Source organism: Herpailurus yagouaroundi, unplaced genomic scaffold (genome assembly GCF_014898765.1).
Source record: "Herpailurus yagouaroundi ecotype Mexico unplaced genomic scaffold, PumYag 210, whole genome shotgun sequence".
Classification (NCBI taxonomy): domain Eukaryota; kingdom Metazoa; phylum Chordata; class Mammalia; order Carnivora; family Felidae; genus Herpailurus; species Herpailurus yagouaroundi.
Genome location: NW_024412441.1, coordinates 17,720,611 through 17,746,457, shown reverse-complemented (window position 1 = coordinate 17,746,457; position 25,847 = coordinate 17,720,611). Strand labels below are relative to the sequence as shown.

Sequence of the window (25,847 nt, the reverse complement as noted above, 5' to 3'; positions counted from 1 at the left end):
TTTTTAATGTTTATTTATTTTTGAGAGAGACGGAGACAGAATGCGAGTGGGGAAGGGGCAGAGAGAAAGGGAGACACAGAATCCGAAGCAGGCTCCAGGCTCCGAGCTGTCAGCACAGAGCCCTAGTCGAGGCTTGAACTCATGAGCTCTGAGATCATGACCTGAGCCGAAGTCAGACGCTCAACCGACTGAGCACCCAGGCGCCCCAAATAATTAATTTTTTTAATGAAGAAGAAAAGAATCTCAGGCAGAGGAGACAGTAAATGCAAAAGCCCAGAGGTGAGAGTCAGCATAGATATGTTTGGGGAACCCTGGAAGAGGGTGGAGGGACTTGGTCAGAGCTGCTGGTAGGAAAGATCCTGCAAGTGGTTCTGGAGTGAGTGGATTGCAGGGGACGGGAGTAGGGGCCTCGAGACCAGGGTGGAGCCTGGGAAGAAATGTCCAAACGCTGGACAGGAGCTAGGACCAGATTTGGAACTGAGACGTTGGCTTGGAGAACAGCGGCACCTGGTGGTAACTGTGTGGAATCGCACCTTCTTTCATTGGTTCATTCAACATTAATTGCCAACACACGTAAGGTGGTTCCCAGTGTATCTGACACTCAGAGGGGATCATTTTTGATACCTCCTTCCTATAAAATAATTTTCAGCAATAATCATAAAATAAAGTAGTTATGATGACCATAAAAGAAGTGCAGACGGTGAAAACGTATTTCCCTTCTTCTAAAACACTTTATGTAATAATGTAAATGATTGTCCAGTAACTAAGCAAATTTTAATAAAACTGAAATATCTGCAAACACTACAATTCGGGAAGCCACAAAACCTCACCATTGATATAATATTTTCTTGATTTGTTCGTTGGTTTTAAAACAATTAAAAAACAATGCTTGAATTTTAATGATGTTATTCAAATTCAGTTATTATAGCTCACATATGAACTAATACGTACGTTTACCAACTAAAAGTCTTTCATGTCGTGGTTTTCAAGCCTCCACTGTTTGAAATTGTAAGCACGAAATCTTCAAATGGTCACCCAAAATGACAAAATGGAAGCAATTCAAGCTCCTGTGTTTATCTTTACAATCAGTGTTTGTCTATTTTGAATCTCAATGCAGGAAGATATTGTCTCCCAGGGCTTGGAGGCCCTCAAACAATTCCAAACCATTACAGGTTTACTCTGCAAATGAACGTACATAACTGAGATTCTTGGTGTACCCAGGTTGACGGCACAACCGAGGGTTCTCTCAACTAATTCCAAATAGAGTACAAAGTTCATATAAGAATATGCTAATATGAGGCTTAGATATAACTTTTTAAAATTCAATAGTAAATGGTGAAATGAGAGTAAAGTCTGTACCTAAGTTAGTAATTTCAGTGTCAATTTCCTGGCTCTGGGATCTCCTCACCGGGGTCACCCACCTGGCCTCATTCTCCTACCCCACACAGCAGATAAAACCCCCGTCCTGCCCCCACAGTTCCACAAAACAGCCACAAAACAAAAGAAAACTTGCCTTCCCAGAAGCTGCAGAAAATCTCCTTGCCTCTCCCTGGCTCTGAGTGGGTTTCATGGCTGCCCTTGAGCCAATTGCTTTAGAGGGCCAAGCCAAGAGAATGAGACAATGGCTGGGAACTGGGGGTGGGGCCAATCATAGCTGAGGAAAGGGGAGCAAGTTCAGAAAAGAAAGGCAGAAGCCTGGCTCCATTTCACCTGACCTGTTGGGTTCTGTGCTCCAACATCCCAATTTTCCACATGGGGAAACTGAGGCAGCAAGAGCTCAGGGACAGGACTTCTCAGCAGGACTGAGCCGGCATTTGGGACACAAGGTGAAGGTCCCAGCTGTGACTGTGTCCAGGGAGGAAGGCGGGGCAGTTGAGTAGGGTGTTAGGTGATAGAATCACCTGAAGGCACTTTAAAAGGCACCAATGTTGAGGCATGGAGGAGAGGGGGTTGGCGTTTGTTAAAATCGCATCAGGTGATGCTAACAGGCAGCCAGCATGGAGAGCACCCTTCTCACACAACCCACAAAGACAGGGAAGCTGAGGCCCAGCAGCACACCTGCCTCAGTTCCCCCACTCTGCCACAGCTCCTCACTCACACAAAGATGTCCCCGGGGCAGAGAAGTGGGAAGGTCAGATACTCAGACCCTGGGGGCCACATCCAGGCCCACACAAGAAAAGCTGTGCTCAGGCACTTCTCATTGACCCCTTCCAATGACCCACCCCCTGTCCTGCCCAACCCCCACCCATGGCAGAAAAGATGAGAGACTCAAATAAGAAAGAAGCTGAGTTTATTTAAACGATTGAGGTCTTGCCACCTGAGAATTCCAAGTCTTCCCCTTCAGGCTCCAGAGGAAGGAGGGTCCTTACTGTAAGCAATGCTCCCTCAGCTCAGGGCTCCCCGGTAGATACCAGCCCAAGAGCAGGCTATGCAACCCACGCTCCCAGGGCCTCCTTCCTCCCCCAGCCAGAGGGGACAGGTGACCAAGTGGAAAACTAGATCAGTATTAAACAGGCTTCAGCTGCCTGCCTTATACAGCCCAGCTGGTTTGGGCAGAAAAGCTGAAGTGAAGCCAGCCAGACTGGAGGTCCTAGGATGGGGCTGAAGCTGGGGCATCATGGCTTGCAGGCCCCAGGCAGGCTGGAGCTCAGGCAAAAGCAGTCTCGGTTCCCTTTCCAGGCCCTGGGGGGTCCTCAGTCTTGCTCGCCAAGCTGTAATAGTAGGTCCGCATGCGCTGCTCCACAGCCAGGAAGTCTGGGCGGTCTTCCCACCTGTGGGGGTTCAGGTAGATCCAGGCCACTGACCATATCCCCAGAACCCAGCTTCAGCTGGAGGGCAGACACGCATGGGGGCTCAAAAAATCAGTGTGTGGCGGGGAGGCACCTGGGTGGCTCAATCAAGCATACAGCTCTTGGTTTCAGCTCAGGTCACAATCTCACGGTTGGTGAGATCAAGCCCCATGTCAGGCTCTGCACTGAGACTCTCTCTCTCTCTCTCTCTCTCTCTCTCCCCCTAACTCTCTGCCCCTCCCCCACTTGGCTTTGTCTCTCTCGAAATAAATAAAAATTTAAAAAAATAAAATCAGTGGGGCTGTCAGGGTGGTAGAGTTTTGGGAAATGGAGACGTCTCTTGGATGTGAGTACTAGAATTCGAGTGGTTCTGTACCATGTAATAGAAGAGCTGCCGACATACAGGATGTTGGGGGAACCATCTGTTGAGGGTTAACTGGTGAAGATTTAGGGAACTGAATTCACTGAGTGTCAGGGTTACAACTATCAATGAAGGGGGCCTGGGATATTGAAGGCTGAGGTACTGCACATGTGCCAAGGGCCAGTGTATTTGGATGCCAGGTGCGGACTTTTATGGGTGCAAGTATGCTGCCCCTAGTCTAGCAGAACATTGGAGCATTGATGGTAGGTTCAGTTAGTGAAGAGTTGGGCTACGAATGGTACTGTGTGTGAAATATCCATGTATGGCGTTGGATGCGAGCCTCTTTCAGTATTGGGGTGTTGGTGTACTGAGTACTTCCCAATGGAGACCAGGTCAACACATGTTGGATGGACTGATCATGTATTATTTATCATAAATAGGGTATCTATACATCGGGTTGCTTGGGTGTTTAGGTGTCAATGTCATAGGTGCTGGCCAATGGAATAATGGATGTCCAGGTAGAAAAGGTATCAAATGTTGGAATATCCATGCTCAGTGGATGACAATGGCTCAGTGTAGGACAATATATTGTTTGGGTGTGTGTTGCCTATTTTCTGATGGGAAGTTGAAATACTGATGGTGTTAAAAGTTGGGCTGTTCAAGTGTTGAGCTTGAACACTGGACAGAGGTGGAGGTTTTGAATATATTGAGTATTTGGGTGCTGTAGTGTTGGCTTGTCAGGATAAATAGGTGTTGAATGTTGGACAGCGGGGGACTGAGGAATGAGAGTGGAGTATTATCACATGTCCTGACCATTGGTACTATATTTTGGGTAAAAGAGTACTGCCTTGTTTGAGTATTGCAGGATCAACGTGTTGAGTGTTGGCTGGTGGGGGCCTGAGGTTTTAGATGCTGGAGCATTAGGTGTTTACAGGTAGAGTGTTGGGGTGTTGGCCCATTGGAGCACTATAGGGTCCATGTGTTGAGGTATTTAGCATAGGTGCAGAGAGTAAAGCTACTGCGTGTGAGAAAGACTGTGAACTGGTTGAGTCTTGGGAGGGATGAGTTTTGGACTATTGGTCACCATGACCTCTGGTCCCCGGCCCAGTGTCAGCTCAGCTGGGTACCCTTCCCACCCACTGGCACTCACTTGTAGATCCAGCAGTCACTCATGAGTGTGTACATTTCAGGTGGACAGTCCGGCGGGCACTCCATCCTCTTGCCCTGCTCGATGAAGGCTATGACTTCAGGGCCCTTCATCTTCTGCTCGAGCCAGAACCAAGTGCAACATGAGTAACCAAGGCCATCTCACCCTCACCCCCCTTCTCACCCAGCCACCTGCCCACCCGCCTCTGCCCACGCCTGCCTTGTAGGGCTTCTGGCCATAGGAGAAGGCCTCCCACATGGTGACCCCATAGCTCCAAACATCACTGCGGCTGGAGAACTTGCGGAAGTTGAAACACTCGGGCGCATACCACTTGAGCGGCCACTTCCCTGCCGAGCGGGCCTGAAAAGGGGGAGATGTTGCCAGGGCAGGGCTCAGGGACCCTCCACCCACCCACCTCATCCACCTGGGCACCAAAGGGGTGGGGGCTCACAGTATAGTAGCTGTCGTCGGCACCCAGTGCCTTGGAGAGACCGAAGTCGCTGATCTTGGCGTAGTGCCGGTTGACCAGCAGGACGTTGCGGGCTGCCAGGTCACGGTGCACAAAATTTTTCTCTTCCAGGTACTTCATCCCCATGGACACCTGGTGCAGCAGCTCCGCCACGTTGCTGATGGGGATCTCCTCCCTGGGGTGCAGGGGAAAGCAGGGTCAGGTGGGAGGGGACAGCCCGAGTTCCCAAGGGAGCAAAGCCCACACCTCTGACCCAGCTGAGCATGTAGTCAGCAGGTGCTTATTGTGTGCCCAGGCACAGGGCTGGAGATAAAGGAAGGAGGGCAGGTGTGAACAGAAGAGGCAAAACCCTCTGTCCTCCTCTGGTCTCAAGACTTTCAATGTCTCCCACATACTATGATTCCCAAACTTACACATTTACCTGCATCCTCTATGCGCCCCTGGTTGGGGGGGGGGTCTCATGGGCATCTCAAAAATAATAAAGACAGAGGCACCTGGGTGGCTCAGTCAGTTAAGCATCCGACTCTTGATTTCAGCTCAGGTCATGATCCCAGGGTTGTGGGATCGAGCCCCATGTCAGGCTCTGTGCTGGGCGTGGAGCCTGCTTGGGATTCTCTCTCTCTCTCTCTCTCTCTCTCTCTCTCTGCCCCTCTCCTACTCTTGTCTCTCTCAAAATAAATAAATAAACTTGAAAATAATAAAAATAAAGATAAAGCTAAGTTCCTGGTTGTTCACACACATACCCAGCTCCCCCCACTGTCCCTTTCTTCTCAAACAACCACATCCTTTCATTGCCTTGGGCCAGAAGCACCAGCCTCACCCTCAGCTCCTCTTTCTCACACCTGGCTTCTAATCTGTCAACATACCCTGGCAGCTCTGCCTTCAGAATCCTTCCAGAATCCTTCTACTTCTCTCCACCTCTGCTTCTGCCACCCCAGTCCAGCCTTCATCATTGTAAGCCTGGACCAGAACGAACAGGCACCACCACCCTCATTCCCCATCGCCCATCCTCCCTGAGCACAGAAGCCCAGTCCTGCCACTCCCCCTGTTTAGAGCCTCCCAGGGCTCCCACCACACTTGGGGTGGAAGTCCAAGGTCTCCCCATGGCTCACAAGGTCCTGCATGACCTACCCCATCACTTCCCTACCCTTATCAGCTCCCCCTCTCCTCTTCATTCACTCTGTCGCAGCCATGGGACCTTCCTCACAGTTCTCTCACCACATTGGGCACAGGCACACCTCAGGGCCTTTGCACTGGCTTCTTCCCCCACAGCTGCACTTGGCTGCCTCCCTCAGTTTGCACAGACCTCGCCTTCTCACTTTTCACCTCCCACCGTGACACTCCCAATCTTCTTTTCCATAGTACTTCTCTTCCAACATATTCTACATTGCATTATAATTATCATTGAAAGCCTCTTTTTTCCCAACCAGAATATAGGACAGAGACCTTTGTCCCTTTTGTTCACCGATGAATCCCAAATGCTAGTAACAGTCCCGATTACAGAGAAATTGCCCAGCAAAATCTGTGGAATAACTGAATGTATGAGTCAGCACGAACGCACGCATGAGCTGGGGTACACTGTGAATGTACATGCACCAGTGAGAATATGAGTTGATGGTCACACGCCTCAGTTGATGGTCACTCACTCAGTGAGTGTCAAAGACCGTGTCTATGAGGGTAAGAGTTTAAGGCACGAGAAAACAAATGAAATCACAGTTTCTTTAGATTGAGGGTCAGCAAATTTTTTCAGTAAAGGGCCAGATAGTAAATATTTTAGCCTTTGCAGGCCACGTATGGTCTCTACCACATACTCTTCTGCTTCTTTTTTTCTTTTACAACCCTTTAAAAATGCCAAGCCATGCAGTACCAAACAACACTGTGGGCTACAGTTTGCTGACAGTGTCTTAGGTCAAAGACAATCGACTATGGACAATCTCACGAGGGCAAAACTTCTAAAGCTCTTACAAGCAGGGCCAGACACTGTTCTAAGCACTTTACAAATATCAACTCACATGAGCCTCACAAGAGCCCCCTGAGGTAAATACTATGATCAGCACTGTGGTACGAGTGAGGAAACTGAGGCACAGACAAACTGAGAGACCTGCCTGGGGTCACACTAGTCAGTGGCAGGGCTGCAGTTCAGATCTGGAGGTCAGACTCTGACGGCTGTGCTGGTAACAGCTCCGCCCCATGGGTGTGAGTGTGGGTGCGCAGGGCGGCAGGAGTGAGTGTGTCTACAGCCGTGTGAAAACAAGTGTGCCCTCGTGGCTGGAGCACACCCATAAGGACGGATGAGCCTGCTGGGCCCACAAGTTCCAAGTGCCTAGCCCGCCCGGAGCTCACTTCTTCCCAAGCAGGAACTTGTGCAGGGGCCCGCCGCCTGCCATCTCCATGACGAGCATGAGGGCCTCGGCCTGGCAGACGCCGATGAGCCGCACGATGTAGGGGTTGTCCAGCTGGTGCATAATCTGCGCCTCGCGCATCATCTCATCCTTGTCTGTCTTCTCTGTGCTGTGCTTCAACACCTTGATGGCGACGTCAATCTGCTTCCTGCCATGACGTGCACCTGGTCAGCACAGGCCCCGCTCGGCCCCTTGTGCCCACCCAACCCGCCTCTCTTCTCTCTGGCCATGTGTGGTGGACCGTGGGTTGCCACTTCCTCAGGTGCCAGGAGTGTCGGCCAGGGACAGCTCGCTGCCAAGTCCCTCACCGAGAACTGCCCCTCGCTGAAAAAAAACACCTCAGAGCTACACCCGTCCCCAGGGGCTGCCTGTATCCGGTAGCAAGGCTACAAAGGGGGGCCCCTCTGCAGCTCCCCTGGGTCGGTTAAGGCCTCTGTTGCAACTGCGGCTCAGCCCACCCTCTCCCTGTCCCAGCCTGCTTCTCCCACACCCTCTCAGGTGCTGACCCGAGCCCTCCCAGGTAACCTCCTAGCATGTACTTTTCTGGCCCAGGGTCTGTCTCCCTGGCAAACTGATATCGCATCCTGGCCCCAACCCCCAAGGCCTGGTGAGGCCACACCCTCCTCTGTCCCCCCACCACGGTGGTGCCCCAAACCACGGCAGGAGCAGCCATACTTGCGCATGCGATAGACGCCCTGGCGCACTGAGCCAAAGTTGCCACAGCCAAGTTCTATGTCAGCGATGAGAAGGTTCTCACGCTTCAGGAAGAGCTTCTTGTCCTTGAGCTCCTCAGGGTCACTGTAGGGGCTCTCGTACACACTTGTGTCCATGGGCATTGGCCTTGGCTTCTCTGCGGACACTAGGCGTGCTGGGCATACACACACACGTGTGCGCTCCCAAGTCAGGATGAGGGAGTGGGACAAGGGATGGGGAGGGCACAGCAGCCTTGGCACCCGCAAAGCGCACACCCCAGACAACGGTGCACCATCCAGAGCATGCACAGGCACGTGGGTACACGTGTGTGCTCGTGTGCATGCGTGCACTTGTGTACACTCCTGGTCCCCTCTGGGGGGGACTGGGAAGCCACATCCAGTGGGCTCTAAAGGCATATGCGTCTATGTGCACATGTAACCACGTGTGCCCATGCATTCACACAAACGCACCCACGTATACTTGCACCCACGTCTGTGTGTGATGGGGGTCCAAAGGCACATCTGCATGAGAAACTGTTAGTGTGCCAGCTACAGGAAGACCTCTGTGCGTGTGTGTGCACCTATGTCCATGTCTGCCCATGTCTCTGGATGCACCACACAGCCACGTTTACAAGGGCTCCAAAGGTGAGCCTCTGTGTGCACACGCAATCCTGTATTTTCTCTGTGCATGCACACGGGATAGGCTTGCATCTACACATCAAACACATGAGCATCTGCAGCCAGGCATTTTAAAAACAGGGGCTCCAGAGCCTGCCTGCCTGCCTGCCTGCCTGGGTTCAAATCCCAGTTCCACTATTGCCCAACCGCAGGACCTTATTAAGTTACTTGCCATCCTTTCTCATCTGTAAACTGAGAATAATCATCATGACTAACTGGCATGATTAATATGGCATAGCAGAAGCATTCGACAAGCTCAGACACACACGAGCATGGGGCGTGACTGGCACATCGTAGGTACTGAACACATGTGTGTCTGTGGCTCAGGCACAGCCAGATGTACTCCCCTGCGTGTCTGCATGCACCCCATGCACAAGCACACAGGCAGGCGTGATGGATGTGCACCCACGTGGACGTCTGCAGTCACAAGTCAGGCCTGGCCCACATCCCTCCCCTGCCACACCCTGGAGCCCAGCCAGGGACCTTGATCACAGCCTGGCAGGAACCCCACATATACACCTCCAGCTTTGTCAGCTCACCTGGTTCAGGGGTGTATCCATCTGAGTTAAGGGTATCAATCCGTCTCTGAGCCTAAAGGTCATGGGGTCAACAAGGGTCAGCAGGACCTGAGCTGGGGGCACCCAGCCCCTGAGGCCCATATTCTCTGAGGACTCCCAGGGACAGTTCTGGGGGGTACCCTCTTCTGGTCCATGGCAGCCCCACTCTCCATCCCAGCCTCGCCCTGGGAACAGGACCCATCACCCACCCGCCCAGCTCCATCCCTCACGACCCAACTTTGAGATGCCAGCTAACTCACATGGGTGAAAGTGGACGGGTGAGCTGGGAGTGTGGGAGCAGCAGCCTCTGGGGGAGCAGAAGTGACAGTGAGGGGGTGGGGCACGGGGTCTTCGCTCATCCCGCCCCCGTCCCCCACAGCCCCACTCACCTGAGCTGGCGCTGGCGCTGGAGTTGGGGCAGGCATCCTTCAGGCAGTAGATGAGCCCATCAGCCTTCAGCTTCAGGTACTCTACCAGCTGCAGGGAGGCGGCATCAGGGCCTGGGCTCTTCCCTCCCCCAGAACCCCAAGCAACCCTCCACCACATCCCCTCAACAGCAAGGTAGATGGGCAGCTTACCTGCCAGAGCGTGTCAAACTTGGTCCCTTCGGGAATACAGTATTTGCCTGCCTTGTCCTGGCTGATGAGGTAGTGGTATACGGTTTTCCCGTAGATCAGGGACAGTGCGTACGTGCCCTGCTCCTTCCGGGGCCTCAGCCTGGCAGGGGGAAGGAGGGGGTATCACCCCTATAACCACCTGAGTTCTCCTGTGGTGACCCCCTGCCGGGCCCCGGATCTCACACACACACACACACACACACACACACCCATGGGCTCTGACCCTGACAGTCTCACAGAGAAGTGTCAGGGACTAGGGGAGCCAAGGTCAGGCGCGACTCAACCTCCAGACCTACTGGTAACAGGTGGCGGGGTGGAGTCGGGGAGGGAAATGAGAGGAGAATGGCAGCGTCCACAGGGAGACACAGCTGTCCAAGGGCCAGTATGTGACCATCCACGGGGGAATACTGGGCCTCCCACGGTGGACACTCAGCCCAGAAGAGCCTGAGGCTCACACAGCTGAACACGTGGCCATCCAGGGGAGAACACTGAACCAGCCACAAGCAGACACCGGGTCCTCCACAGCAGAGTATGTGGCCTTCCTTAGGAGACACTCAGCCATTCACCGGGGATACTTGGCCATCCACAGGACATTGAGCTATCTATGGTAGACACTCAGCCACCCACAGAGGCCACAGAAGTCTCTGCAGGCAGACTTAAAATATTCTCTTGGGGAGAGAAAGCCACTTTTCCATGAAGAGCCACAGAGGTAAGCACAACTCCATGGCTCGCTCCTGGGGCACCTTTGTACAAATCAGAGTAGGTCACCTTGTCATCACAACAGACCCGCTAGTTACTGTGAAGACTGACCTTTGACAGAGTGAGACCTTTGATTGTCCTCTGCTAGAAATTTGCCAAAATAAGTACACAAATCTTCCTAGTCTATGAATGGGAATTAAGCCCCTCGAAGAATGGGGGCTTTGTGTGGTAAGACCTTGTCCACACACGCACACACACACACACACACACACACACACACACACACAGGCCAAGTTAGAGCCAGATGCCTGCACCCCCTCATCCCACAGTGAAACCAACCAACACCTCCCACAAAACAATTTTGTTTCAAGTCACTGGCACAAGGTTCTACTCCAGAGTTAAGTGTAAATTTCCAATGGAGGATGGACAGCAACGGGTCCTGGGGGTCTCAGGTCTTGTACAAGAAGTTGTAGGCAGCTGACCCATAATCTGAGGGATTGTATTACGTTGCAGAAGAGCTGGCTGTTGGCGGGCAGCAGGAAGTAGGCATCAGGATGGCCTGCAGGTGGTGTAAACTCTCTGACAGGGCTGTGGCCCACGGATAAATGTTTACTGAATGTTAACCATGTCTCAGGCACTGTTCTAAGGGCAGAGGTACAGTGGTAAGCAAGAGAGATGTGAGCCCACCGTGTAATCAAGCCCTCCCTTAGGTCCAAGGGATGGGGAAAATAGCTTCTAAATTGCCATGGCAAAACCTGAGAGTGGGACAGAAGGGCGGCAAGTTCCCAGGAGAACAATGCAATGAAGCAAGATATAATTCCTAGGCTGGCCCACAATTAGGGATGCCTTAAGACATAGGAAACCAGGGCACAGGCTGATAGGGGAGCCCCAAGGGCAGAGAAGAGAACCCACAACAAACTAAACTGCAAGTGTCCCACAGAAAGGAAAGCACTTCCATAACTAGACTGGTGGAGTAGCTTGGAGGTTATGGTTTCTAGTTACTAGTTCTCTTCTTTTGAGTAGTGAAAAAGACCTCCCTCAGGTCCACATCTTAAGTTTTGAACTAACAGCAGAAACTCAACACCCAGGCTCACCAGCAAACGTATATGTAAAATTGAAAACACCACCACAATATTAGGCATTCTTTCCCATCAGCAGATAGAGCCTCAGGGCACCTGGGCAGCTCAGTCGGTCAAGTGGCTGACTCTTGATTTTGGCTCAGGTCATGATGGAGCCCCCCGCATCTGGCTCTGCACTGACAGTGCAGAGACTGCTTGGGATTCTCACTCTCCCTCTCTCTCTGCCCTTCCCCCATGTGTGCATGCTCTCTCTCTCTCTCTCTCTCTCTCTCTCTCTCAAAATAAATAAACTTAAAAGAAAAAAAACATAGAGGAAGTCTCATTCTGTATCTCCTGAATCCAGGCCTTATCACATGACTCGCTTGGGCCAATAAGACATTAGCAAATGTGACACGAGGTGAGGCTTGGAAAGTGGTCAAGCAGTGGGCTCGCTTGCCCTCTCTTGCTTGTCCTGGCAACCCTGCCACCATTGGAATGAGTCCAGGTTAGCCTGTTGGAGATGCCCCAGGAAGGAGAGCCCAGGCACGCCAGGCTGCCAACTGCCAGACATGTGAGGCCATCCTAGACCATCCAGCCCCAGTCCACACCCCACCACGTCTGACTGCAGCCACATGAGCGAGCTCAAAGGAAACCAGTACAAGAATCACCCAGTTGAACTAAGCCCACACTGCCGACCCCCTGAATCAAGGGGGGAATAAATAATGTTGTTTTAAGCCATGATATTTTAGGATGGCTTGTTACATAGCAAAGGCTAACTGATAACACTCTCTTTGGAAAGAGATATGTGAATTCATAAAAGAACAGCGGCCAATTCCCACATAATAACCACATAGGCCAAAGACATTGATGTGGTCACCATGTATATTTCAATGCCACAAATTCTACTTTATTTACCAAAAAAACCCAGTAGGTGGTCGCAGTTCTTTGCCTCTGCAGTTCAAACTTAACTTAAGCTAGAAGTGCCAGCTAAGAAATCAACGTGTATCTCTACTTCCGAATATACAGAACCTGGTAACAGTAATATAAGAGCTATCATTTATTGAGATACTGGTTCTAAATTCTTCACATAGTTGCCATTTGACCTTCACAGCATTCCCCACAAGGTAGGTACTATTATTGTCCCCATTTTGCAGATGAGGAAACTGAGGTATTAGATTGCACAACTGGTTAGAAGTCGAGCCAGGATTCAAATCAATTCAAATCAATTAATTGCTAATAGGACTGACAGCCAGCTCTGTCACATGATTATCTGTGCCACCCTGAGAAAGTCACTTATCCTCTCAGTTTCCTCACATGTAAAATGAGACAGTTGAACTAAATCAGAGGTTCTTAACCCAAAAAGGGCTCCAAGAATGAGGCTCAGGTTCAACTACGATCTTCTGTAGCTTCTTGTGTGCAAAATCTCTGGAGTAAACATGTTTGGGGTCAAGAAAGGGGTTCAGCTTTGGTAAGATTCCCACAAGGGTCTGTGATCCAGAAGAGGTTAGGAAACACTTAACAATATCATCTTAAAGGCCCTTTCCAGAGGTCAGGTTTCTTTTCAAGTTGAATCAACCACTCCATAAACCCTGAGATTATAAAGAAAGCTTTGGCAACAAACAGCATGAGGTACAATTCCATCCATTCTTCGGCAGCTCTGACCTGTGGTCAATAGTTAAGCGTGGCCCTGGTTTTAATTCCAGGCCTGAGTAACATGCATCTTTCTATCATACCCTACACCCTGATCTCAGAACTGGACCAGTTCTGGGCTTGTGCCAGGCATCATGACCCACCAGGGGTGTTCCCCTCCTCCCAGCCCCATACAAGGTTCTATGCCTACAGCTTTGACCCTTGGCCCCTAACTATCCCCTGTAGCTTTGACCTTCAGCCCCTAACTATCCCCATATTGAGAAAGCAGTTATTGACTGCAGGAACCACAAAAGCAATCTACAATAGCTTCTGTCCAAAGCATGCCTTGCCTAATTTTCCAATAGCCTGGCTCAAAGTAGCTGCTTCTGGTCTCCTGACATTGCCCAGTGTTAAGTCACTGTCCTTGATACTGTCACTGCTCTACCTGGTTCTGAACCTCAGTGCCAGTTCAGTCTCTATACTGTACCTGATCCTTGTTCCCTCAGCCTCAGTCTCCCATGGCTCATGTTGACCCTACCTGCCTCTGTGACTTCGAGTTTGACATCCAAGGCACCCATAGCTGGTCAAAGCCCTTGGCCTAGGCTCTCCTGAGACTCCTCTAACCTCAGTAGACCAACTAATTGTCATAAACTCTGCAGAAAGTTTGCAGACTTTTCCTTGGGGCAGAGGAATTCGTTGTCAAACATCTTCCATGGAAGCTTAAGATATGAAAGAGGTCAAAGCTGAGCTAGGGTGGGGACAGCAGCTGGCAGGTAGCACAGCCTGGGTTCCCTGGATTTGTTTTGTGTCTTCCTGCTCCACAAGGACAGGGATTTGTGTCCGTTTTGTTCACTGCTATGTCCTCAGTGCCTGAAACATGCCTGGCACATAGTAGATGTTCAGTAAATATTTGCTGAATGAAGGAGAGGAAATTGAAGCAGTTAGAAGTTCAGCTACTTGCCCAGCGGCCTGAGCTGATAAATAGCAGAGCCTGGATTCCCACCCAGACAGTCCAGCTCTGGAGTCCTAACCACTACAGATCCTTTCTCATATAATGTCCTACCACACACTCAGAAACACACTAGCCACTTGCACATGTTAGCACAGGCGCACCCCTCCCTGCACACTGCACACTGCACACTGCACACTGAGGTCTGCCCCAGCCTCCAGGATTCTGGCCAACAAGCCCCAGCCTCACCGCCCTGAAGCCCCAGGCCTCAAGCCCCACATACAGGAACTTGCCGTCGGTCTGCGAGCCCGAATAGAGTTTGCGCTCTGCCTCCTCTCGAGTCAGGCTGCTGTGGTACCAGGGCATCCTCTCGTGAGCTGTTGTGGCAATGAGCTTCTCCACCTGGGGAGCCTGGCTGATGATGGCCTGCTCCAGGGCCTCACCCTAGGGAAGGGAGGATGGAGGAGCCAGGAGACTGATAACTGTCACCAGGGGCGTGACCACAAGAACCCTCTTCCCTCCTCTGGACCTTCCTAATTTCCTCTGTCCCTATGAGACCCTTCACCCTAGACCCACCTAGAGTGAGTCCTTCAGGTTGTTGAGGACAGCCCCCCTCTCCAGACACCCCCCTCCTACCCCCGCCCCCGCCATCTCCACGGTCCTTCTCCAACCTCCCGCCCATCTAGGGCCACGCCCCAGACCCCGCCTTACAGGCGGTCCAAGCTCATCTTCAGCTCGAAGATCTGACACTGGTTGTCGGGTATTGCAAGCTGTTGAAGACCACAGCCCGGGCCCGCCCCCAGCCCAGGCCCAGGGCAACCTTCAACAGCTGTCTGGCATAGGCTTGCACCTAGGCGTCACTCAGCCCCCTCCCTACGAGGCCACCTCTTAGGTCCTGCCCCCAACCAGGACCGCATCCACCCCTCCAGCTTCCAAATCTGACGAAGCACAGCAAAGCGCAGGCTGAAGAATGTCATCGCTCTCCCCAGTCCCCAAGGCTCTCTCGCCCTCAAGGGCCTGTTCTCCCCGGCCCCGCCCCCAGGGCCCGCCCCCTCGGGCCCGCGCTCTCACCTCCAGCTTCCACGTCTGGCGCACGTAGTCGCGCACCATGGCGTCGCGCAGGCAATCGAAGACCCCGGGCTGCGGCTCGAGCCCGGACGGCCGGTTGCACGGCTTGCGCAGGTTGCAGGGCAGCCCGTCGGGATCGCGCGAGTAGAACTCGCAGAGCTCGGCGGGGCCGCAGTGCGCCTTACCGCCAGCGATGGCGTAAGTGCCGTTGAGCTGGCGCTCGATGGGGAAGTGGTGGAAACGCACATCGTGCACGAGCGAGAGCACGTAGCCGCCCAGCGAGCGCAGGCACTGGCGCAGCAGGAAGAGCCCGTCGGCCATGCCCGCCAGCTTCAGGTGCTCCTCCGCCTCGGCGCGCGAGATGCTGCCATAGAAGAAGGGCAGGTGCGCCGCGGGGTCCGGCATCGCCGCCGCCGCCCCTGTGCCTCGCCAGACCCTGCGGGTTCAGAACAAGATGGAGGGCACGTCAGGGTCTCGGCTTGCCTTCTTGAACTCTGTCCACTGGGCCCAGAGATAGTGGGAGAGAGGACGCATTGAGGGGCATCAGTGTCATAGTGCAGAGCCTCTTTACGCCAGAATAAACTTGGAGAGGAGCCCCCGCCGGCTGGGCTCAGATCGGAGGATCCCCAATCCTCCTCTGACTTTTCAGAGACTTTGTGTGGAACGCCCAGACACCCCCGCGGGCCCACACACACCAGAACCTGGAACCATTCATTCATTTCCCAAACACGTGTTGAATTATTGTGTTTCAGCTCAGCGCTGGATATGAGTGAATAAGACAGGCCCTGCTCTCCTGAATACTGAACAATCTGAAGGGGGGGGGGGGGAAAACATTAAACAAGGAAACAGGCAAAAATAGTAATTACAGACTGAGACCAGTGTTATAAAGGAAATAGAGTGCTAGTAAGAGAGAAAAGAGGCCACTGTAGCTGGGAAGGTCGCCTTGTCTGAGGTAGTAGCATTTGAATTGAGATCTGAAAGATGAGGATGAACCAGCTTTTCAAAAATCGTGGAAGAGAGAACATCAGGCATAGGGAACAAAGCTGGAACAAGTTTTGTTCTTCAAAAGAACCTTTCTCTATTAACCTTCCCTTCTTCCTTTCCACTGAGTCTCCCTGGCCTTAGAAATTCCGCTTTACCCTGCCCCCTCTGCCTTCACGGACAAATTTCTAGAAAGCATAAATTAATTTGAATATCCATCAATAGGATATTGGTTAAATACATTAGGGTTTAACTCCAACGTGAACTTTGATACAGCCACTAAATAAAATGAGATGTGTGATGGGGGAGGGGGAGAGGGAGAAGGAATTAAGGATATTTAGATAAATATCTGGTAAGGCAGATAACCTAAAATTATCTGCTTTTAATTTTCTGGGGTGATGGTACAATGGCTGATTACTTGATAAGCTTTGGGTTATACAAGTGTCTCAATTTCTCTAAGAATGTGCTAAAATTTGTTCATTTCATTATATTTGGACCCCTTATTTTTAAAAAAAAAAAAAGAAAATATTGAACGCTAGTTACTGATCTGTATGTGGAAATATTTACCTCTGATGGCTGTAATTTACTTTGAAAGGCATCCAGAAAAATAACATTGATTGATGGATAGACAGGTGAACAGATAAGTCTTATTATTCAGAGTAGTTCTGTAAAGTCATTGCAAACACTAAATTAGCAAATACTAAATGATCGCTCCTAGAGGAATCCAGGGTTAGGTTCCTTCAAGTTTCTGGTCACAACACTTTCTTTTTTCTTTTTTCTCTTTTTCTTTTTTCTTTTCTTTCTTTTTTTTTTTTTTTTTTTCAGTATTCTCTGCACCCAATGTGGGGCTCAAACTCACCACCCCATGATCAAGAGTTGCATGCTCTTCTGACTGAGCCAGCCAGGCACCCCATAACTTAAAATTTTTTTAAGTAGGCTCCACACTCAACGTGACTTGAACTCATGACCCCAAGATTAAGACTCACATGTTCTACCAACTGAGCCAGCCTAGGCCCCCCCCCCCCCCACTCTCTGGTCAATATTTTCATCAACTGATCAGTACTTAACCTTGTTTCTGCTTAAAGACACTTTATTTGATATATATTGTTGGTTCATTAACATTGAATGCTCAGCCAATAGCGCTCTAGCTAAGATTACCTGACAACCCAGACTTTTCCTGTAAGGCACATCACAGCCTTCTTGCACGTAGGAATACAAGATAGCACTGCAGCACTGCACTGCCCTTTAAACAGTGAAATCACCAACAAAAAGCACAAAAAAATGTGCACCAAATAGAGCGAAGGACACTTGTTTACAGTATGAGAAGTAAAACAAAAAGGTAGTCAAAAGTGTCACCTTGTTTGACCTCAGTGGGAATGCACATGTCAGTTGACTCAAATTTCTTGCTTCTCTGGGTGTGTTCTTGAATGACTGTGAAAGGGCCTTGAGTATTAGTTTGGGGGTTATAAATAAATTTTAGCAAGTAGGCTAAATACAGAACATCCTAATAATGAGGATAGACTGTATGTGATAAAGTGAATATAACAATATTAATTGTAGAACTATGGGATGGTTAACGGGTATATAATTCTTCCCATTTTGCTGTATATTTGGAAGTTTTTATACAATATTGAAAAAACTCATCTCCCTATAATAATTTCCAAACATTTCTCTAGGGTGGGCCCAGCAAGCCCACCCAGGCATAGGTTACATTCAGGGGAAGATCCTTGGGTGCCTTTCTTAGTTAAGCAAAAGTAATCAGGGGGTGCAAAGAAGGCCTTTGTGGGTTGGAAAAGGCTGCCTTACCTCTGGGTGTCCAGGGACAGGCAAGGATGGGCACAGGGGCTGAAAGGAAGATACTGGAATGGGAATCAGGTGAGATCTGAGTCAGGGTAGCCAGAGGAGGAACCAGAATCTGCATTCTAACCAGACAGTTCCTGACATTTGGTTTGGGAAGGCCAGGCTTGAGAGGGTTCCTGGATGTCCCAACAGTTACAGGTAGGTGATTAATCAGAGACTGCATTTGTGTCCCACCTGGAGATATAGGTCACCATTCCATCAGAGTGTTTAAGAAGCAAAAAGGGTTCCTGGGTATTTACCCTAGAGAAATGGAAACTTGTATTCACACAAAAACCTACACAGGAAATGTTTATAGCAGCTCTACTCACAACTGCCAAATTTTGGAAACAAATGTATCTCAACAGATGAATAGATAACTATGGTACATCACTACCATGGGATACTACCCAGCAATAAAATGAAAGGAAATGTCCACAACACATGGATGAATCTCAAAGGCATCATGCTGAGTGAACGAAGCCAAACTCCAAAGGCTACAAACTGTATAATTCCATTCAAAACTGTATCAGTGGAGAACAAAGCATCAGTGGTTGCCAGAGGCTGGGGGCCAAGGAGAAGGATTGACTAGAAGAGACATGAGGGAATTTGGGAGAATAGTCAGTATCTCAATTGAGATGATAGTTTCTTGGATATATGTATTTGTCAAATCTCATGGAAGTGTTCACTAAAATGGGTGAATTTTACTGTATGTAAATTCTACCTTAGTTGTTGGGTTTTTAACTAAAGGAGTTGGAAACTATAGACAAACCAGGCACTAAAAATAATAACTGAAATAGGAAAGAAAGTGCTGTCTACACCCCTGCTCTACTTTCTTGACTCCCACCCCCTCATCCAGCCTCACAGTCTGCCCCCCACCTCCACCAGGATACTCTCCAGGCCAGAGAGGAAACACTGATATCACCACCTGGTGGGCACCAGGCAAGCCCTCCTCAATGCTGGATCCCCTGAATGATGGACACAAGTGACCCTTTCCTCCTGCTTGAGCTTCTTGGCTCTCCTCGGTCCTTCACAGGCTCCCTGATATGCCTCCTCCCTCTCTGATGGTTCCTGCAGCCTCTCCTCCCCCAGCCCTGGTAGCCCTACTTGGGCCATTCTGTCTGTGGCTATAAACATGCCACCATGTTCACCTGTCTAGTTCAGACCTCTCTGTTTGTGCTGGCATCACCTCCTTTGATCTCTACCTGCTGTTTCTATTAATAAAATCTGAGATCCAGATCTAACTCACATAGTGTTTGTGGTTGGCTAAACCCCACAGTCTGTTTCCCATGAGCTGAGCTCTAGGGTCTGCGAGTTGCTTCTCGGCAGTTTTTCCCCACAAAGACTCCCTTGCTCAAGAACTTACTGTGGCTCCCTCCAGCTCACTTCATTGAACTAACTAAATTCTTCAACTGCTCCACCTGGGTTGTGCTATTAGCCTTCTTTCAAATTCACTTCCATACTTTTATCCATGCAGTGCTCTTCACTGGGTACACCCTCCCCACTCCTCTCCATCCTCCCAAAGACAGCCATCCCTGCCTCAAAGACTCATATAGTCACTCCCTATACACAGGACACAGGACCAGGCAGCAAGGTGGGGGCTTGTCCATGGAGCTGTGGGGAGTGGTGGGGGTAGTGATGCTGGTCTCTGGGGCAGGAAGCTGTGGCAGGAAATTGTCGGCAACACAGTTTGAGAAGCTCCTCCCCACAGTGGCCACAGGTGCAACGTGGGTAGCCAGAGACAGATTAAGGCAGAAGGGGGGTGGGGAGAGGCTGGCCCTTGGGGCCCAGTTCAGGACCACAAGCCATGATTGGCCACCTCAGACCAAAGGCCAAGGTATGCCAGAGGCAGGACCATCACCTGTGCATTCTCAGCTTTATCACAACCTCCCTGTCTCACTGCCAATGACAACAGTAATAATAACACAACACTGCATGGCAGGTGGGTCCAGGGGTTACCCAGCCCTGTGTCTGCTTTTGTCTCCCTATGCCTTTCTGGGCTGTCCTCACTAGTAAAATAGGGGATGAGAGTCGGAGCGATCAACTTTCCAGTGACCCTGTGGGCCAGAAATGCTGGGGAGGCCAGAGGAAGTGGACAGCAGGAGGCAGAAGATGGTGAGCCAGGTAGACAGGAGGCTGGAATATTTGTCCATGCAGCACCACTGCAAGCCAGCCCAGCATGGAGTCTTTGCTTTCAGAGGAGCTGGGCCAGTCTGCAGCTTCCTGGTAGGACATGGATGGGAAGGTCAGATGTTTCTATCCTGAGCTATGTCCCCACAGACTCAGTGGCTTTCCCAGGAGACAAGCTCACCATTAGACTCCCCCGCCCCAGTCCTGCCTAGACTGACCCCGTCTAGCCTCATGAGCTGTGAGTTCAGAGATCCTAATTTGGCCTTCCCAGCCAGAGTTTTCAGTTCAACTGAGAGATGATGGGACACCAGTCTTGTTTTTACAGCCCAGGCCCTGGGAAGAAAGGAGGAAACCTGTGGTCCTTGGTCAAAATGATCTACCTGAAATTCAACCATTCAAGGATCCTCCTTGGGTAAAGGTGGGGTTTAATTATATCTATGCCAGAGAGACATGATACTCCAAACATACTTCAAAGGGGAAAAAAAGGCTCAAGAGGTCAAACACATTTTCTGAAGCTGTGGAAAGCATATTAGCATATTAAAGGCTCTGAGAAGACCTGCATGGAAGGATGGTTTAGTTTTGTTTTATCCCCACTCCTAAGTAGCAGAGCCTTGAGGGTCTACTACTCATAGAACATACTCTGAGCATCAAAAGCCCCAATTAGATGTCCATCGGGAGATCCAGAGGGAAGACTAAGGCAGTCAGGCTACAGAGGGAACGAGTCCATCCAACTGGACTTGGTGAGAGGGGGCAGCAGTGGCACCAGCCAGGCCTGGGGGCTCCATATGCCATCCTCAGCCAGACATCAGAAGTGCCTCCACCAAGGGCACTGCTGAAATGGGGGCCCAACCCTTCTGCCCAAGCCTCCTTTCACTGACCCCAGTTCCCTGCCTGAGACCCCAAGTCCCCCCTGAAGCCATGTTTCCTGCTCTCTAGTCTGCAGGCCATGGTGGGGTTCCCCTTTTGCCTACCAACAGAGGCAGCACAGGCAATTTCAGCCAATAAAATGCTACCTTGGTTACATTCTAAGTCATAATGACAGCAGTTGTCAATGTGCCACGGGTGGCAATAGGCCCTTTCATATTTTTCCCTGACACCAGGGGATCAGATTCCAACCATAGAATCAGAGATCTACTGTATCACAGTAGTGTGGCCCTGGGCCGTGAGGTAAGCTCACCAGACCCCACCTGTAAAATGGTGGAAGCAAAGGTGCCTAATACTGGGAAATTGTGGGGATTCCCTGAGATAAGACTCACGGAGCACCAAGCACAGCACCTGGCCCACCATCGTGTTATCATGTCCTTCTCTTGCTCTCAGCCCTCCAGGACTCCCACCTGACTCAGGGTTAAAGCCCAAGTGCTCGCCGTGGCCCCCAAGTCCTTATACAATCTGCTCCTACACCACTTTGTCCTCATTCACTCCTCACCAGCCACATGGGCCTCCTTATGTTACTTGTTCAGGTGAATTGATCAAATCAGGCATGGTCCAGCCTTGGGGCCTTTGCACTGTCTGTTCCCTCTGCCTGGACACTCTTCCCTCAAAATCCCTCACTTTATTTGAGTCTCTGCCTAAATATCACCTCCTCCTCCAAGAGTTCTTCCCTGATCCCCCTGTCTAAAATCACCTCCCCTTCTCTCTCTATCCCTGACCCAGCTTTATTGTTCTTCACCACCAAAAATGTGGTTTATCCACCAACTTGTTGACATAGGACTTTGCCCCCTGTTTGAATGTAAGCACCATGACAGTGGAGACTCTGTCTTGTTCCCCTGCCTATGTCAGCAAGGCGTATATACATAATAGGTGCCCATACCCTTCTCCTGGCCACATGGTTCAGGTCCCCTCCATTGTCCCCTCCTAGAAGTGTTCCATAATTTCTGCTCCACCCTCCCCAGGCTGAGTGAGAGACCTCCACTGTTGTCCCAGGGCCCATCCTCCCACATCACAGCCCTGACAGCCACATATGACCACAGTCTGTTGACTCCCCTGCCTCTGACCAAGCTGAGCTCCCCAAAGCAGAGCCTATGGCCATCTTGTTTTCTCCTGCAGCCCTGCTTCCTTCCAATAAGTACATGTCAAACAGGTTAGTGCCAGGGACTTTGCTCTGAGCATTATCCATTTAATCTAAACCTCACCTCAACTCCATTAAATGGAAATTGTTACCCCCACTCCTCAGCTAAAGCAACTGAGGCTCAGAGAGGTTAATGTCATGTTCAAAATCATGGAACCTGCAAGTGGCAGTCAGGATTTGAATGCAGGTCTCAGACCCAGCAATCTGCACTCACCACTTCAGTGAATGTCCTTGAGGAGACAGAATCCACAGTTCTGAGCTAGGTCTCTAGGGGCTTTCACCCCAGGCTGGCCTGGGACTGTCAGGGCCCAGAGTGCTAGGCTGTTGTGAGGTTGGGGATAGGACCTTGCATCCAGCAGATTCGCTAAGTGTCTGTTGATCGACTGGACAATGCCAGAAGAGCAGTCCCCCCTTCCCTCCCCCCACCTCAACCTCTGCTGCCTTGGTTTTAAGGGCTGTGTGACCTCAGCAAGGAGCTTTCCCTCTCTGGATGTCAGGCTCTGTGGCTGTGAAAGGGAGACAAGGAAAGGCTTAGGGGGTGGGAGAGGTGAGATGATGAGTCGGGAGGACAGAGCCTATAGAGACATGGGGACAGGGGGGTGCTGTCCTGTGCACTGCGGGATTGCAGGGTGTTTAGCATCTTTCCTAGCCTGTATCTACTAGATGCCAGCAACAGCCCCTGAGTCATGACCAAAAATGTCTCCAGACATTGTCAAATGTCCCTGGGGGGCAAAAGGGGTGCCAAAATTGGCTCCCTTTGAGAACCACAGCCTTGACCTATGCTTTGGGTAAGGGAGTGGTCAGCATGGAGAGGTCTGACTGCTGCAGCCCCTAGGAGAGTCTCCAGAAGCTGCAAAGTCCAGAGCCTGACCGCCCAGAGCTAATAATGATAATTAGAATTACAGCAACATGCGCACATAGCATCTACTATGTGCCAGGCACTCTAGATTTACGGTTGACCCCAGAACAGCAGTGGTGTGAAGTGCTCAGGTCCATTTACACACAGATTTTTTACAGGACTGTAAATGCCTTTCCCCTTGTGAATTTCTCCATACTATTTCACTTTGTCTAGGTTACTTTACTGTAAGAATACAGTAGTACCACATGTAACATACAAAATACGTGTTAACACTGTCTATATTATTGGAAGGTTTCCAGTCAACAGTAGGCTATTAGTAGCTAATTTGGGGGCAGTCAAAAGTTCTGTGCAGATTTTCAACTGCATCTGGGTTTCAGCACCTTTAACCCCCATGCTGTTCCAGGGTCAACTATATTAGTTCCCCTAATCCTCACAAGAACCTTGTGAGTGAAGGATTTATGGAGCCAGGACCTGATGCACACAGAGGTGCAGTGACTTGCCTGAGGTCCCACAGCACACACAGCAGGTGGCAGGGCCAGGACGCAGGTCTAGACCGCCTGGCTCCAGAGTGTGCACGTCCCGCTATCCAGGCCGCCTGCCTGCCCTGTGTCCTGGCCGGTGCCATGTGCATGAGGCAGGAGGACAGGTGTGAAAAGGAAGAAGAGACGCTGCACTGGAGGAGAAGAGCCTTCAGACGCGGCAAAGATTTTTTTCATCCCGGGAGTCCCTGGCCCTAATCTCTCAGCAAAGCCTCATTAAGCACCCACTGTGTGCTCGCCATCCTGGCTGAGATAAGAGTAACGAAACTCACCTTGAGTTGTTTACCCTAGGAACCCCTGCCTTGGACATTTTTCCCAACCTCTCACCCAAGACACAAGAGCCAGGCGCCTGCAAGGTGCCCATATTTGCACCTGCATTTAACAGACGTGCAAACCTCAGTTTGCTCAGAAAGTCCCCCCAACTTGCCGACACATCGCAGTTGAGTAGGATTCAGACTGTTTTCTCCTTCGCTTCTCTGGGCCCCTCTCTAACCTGAGCTCCCCTACAAGTGGCTCAAGCCTGCCCTGCATCCCCTGAGAGGAATTTTTTTGTTCAAGTTCACAGCCCTGTTGAGCCACCCTCATATTCACAGGGCTGAGTTGGGGGGAGGGGGAAGACAACATGTTTGCTTTCTCTGGAGGATTCTCTGCTTCCTGGAGCCAAGGGTGTCACCCTGATGGGGGCCCAGGAGGAGGTGAGGGACTGAGCAGGCATCTCTGGGTCCCCTGGACACTACCGCTCAGCTGACACTCCGGCAAGGAATCTGTTTCCCTCAGGGTGGCTGGAAGCCATGTCTGCTTCCTTTTCCAGCTGGACACCACCCATCATCCCAATCTGACGGCCCCTCCCGGTCATTCCCAGTGGCCTCCTGACTCTGTCCTCCTCCACCAGACCAAGGCTACCCGTGGAAATGGTGAGCGGGTGCTGTTCCGTCCAGGATGACTTACCTGGAGTTGTGTCGATGGTATCGAGGCAAATGGGCCGCCTGCAAGATCTCTGGTCCCCAACGTCAACAGCTGGCTCTAGATGAAGAATTAGGGCCCAAGAAACTAACGTGGGTCTCTGTGCAGTCCAAGCCCCCAGCGTGAGGCCCTGCGGCTAACCACCCCCTCACATGCCCAGGCCGAGTGTAAGTAGGCCACACCCCAGGGGATCTTCACCCTCTGCCAGCTGCCTTGAGTCCCCTGGGGTGTGGCTGCAGTGGCAGGACAGGGGCAGAAGGCCGAAGAACGGCCACTCACCTGGACACACCAGCAGCAGCGCAAAGGCCCAAGCTGGCAGGGACCAGGCCCGGAAGGCCTGGTGTGCTCTCAGCAGCTGGTTTCTCCGAAACTCAACTTATTTCCTTCATGTGAAGACAGGAAAGGGGGCTGCGTCTGAAGTTTACGCCAAAGTCACAAAGTGCTGCGTTCAAGGAAAATCAAAAGTCACATGCTCCAGGGAGGGCACAGGGTGTTTCCTGCGCCGAGCAGTGCCTGCCCCTTGCTGGGGGAAACTGAGGCTAGCTGCAGAGTTGCACCGGCAGGCAAAGTGACAACTCCAAGAGCACCCCCAAAGCCAGGGGCGGGAAATGCCAGAAGGTGGGGGGGGAGGGTAGAGCAGGGGCAGAGGGAGGCTGATCCCCAGGACTCGTGGGAAACAGGAATGCCCCTACTTTCCCCTCCCAAGGTGGCAAGGACCCAAGGCCTGCCTGCCTGCCTGCTGAACTGCCCCTAAAAGTGATTTATTTATTTCACAGGCAGGTGAAAGCTGGAGAGAGGAGAAATTTGCTAAGTAGAGCCATACCTCAAAGGTTCAGTGCACCTACTGTGTGCCAGGCATTGGGACAGCAATGACAACCCTGTCCCTGCCCTAAATGGGTCACAGGCTAGAGGAGGAGGCAGCTGAGTCAACAGGGAGATCAGGTCTGGGGCGGTGGAAGCCTGGGCACTATGTGTATTCAGAGGAGCCCCAACGTACATGGGTGGTGTCAGAAGGATTCGGAGAGGGGTCAGTCATTTCACCAAGACACAGAGACAGTGTGTCTCCCAATGCCCACCTGCTCCCAGCCCACCCCACCTCGAACCTTCCCCACACACTGCACCTGGCTGGTCACCACCTCCTGCTCTGGCCACAACCTCCTCCTCATTCTCTTTTCCTCCCTTCCCTCCCACTCACCCACACCCATGATGACTGAGTGGCCACACCTCACATCTACTCCTTGCTGCATGGCCACTGCCCATGCTTGGTGTCCACGTCTCTTCTTCTCTCCCTCCAGGGGCTGCAAGGCCTCAGGGGGCTCTCTCCCCCACCACTTCCTTGCCCTCTTGGATGCATGG

At 51.3% G+C, this 25,847-nt stretch overlaps 1 protein-coding gene across 2 annotated transcripts; it reads right to left on the bottom strand.

Moving 5' to 3' along the window:
- Positions 1 to 2,273: 2,273 nt before the first annotated feature.
- ZAP70 (zeta chain of T cell receptor associated protein kinase 70) lies at positions 2,274 to 24,905 on the bottom strand. 2 transcript variants are annotated; one of them, XM_040453957.1, is made up of 14 exons: positions 24,771 to 24,905; positions 24,477 to 24,551; positions 15,119 to 15,551; positions 14,331 to 14,491; positions 9,674 to 9,812; positions 9,485 to 9,572; positions 9,356 to 9,402; positions 9,078 to 9,129; positions 7,844 to 8,036; positions 7,110 to 7,316; positions 4,749 to 4,941; positions 4,517 to 4,657; positions 4,301 to 4,413; positions 2,274 to 2,771 (listed from the first exon to the last, which is right to left on the bottom strand). In XM_040453957.1, exons 3-14 carry the CDS (start codon positions 15,518 to 15,520, stop codon positions 2,648 to 2,650), a joined length of 1,860 nt encoding a protein of 619 aa, XP_040309891.1. In that variant the 5' UTR covers positions 15,521 to 15,551; positions 24,477 to 24,551; positions 24,771 to 24,905; the 3' UTR covers positions 2,274 to 2,647. The 2 variants fall into 2 exon arrangements, with proteins under 2 accessions (XP_040309891.1, XP_040309892.1); XM_040453958.1 differs by lacking the exons at positions 15,119 to 15,551; positions 24,477 to 24,551; positions 24,771 to 24,905 and adding an exon at positions 14,759 to 14,838.
- Positions 24,906 to 25,847: the final 942 nt, after the last annotated feature.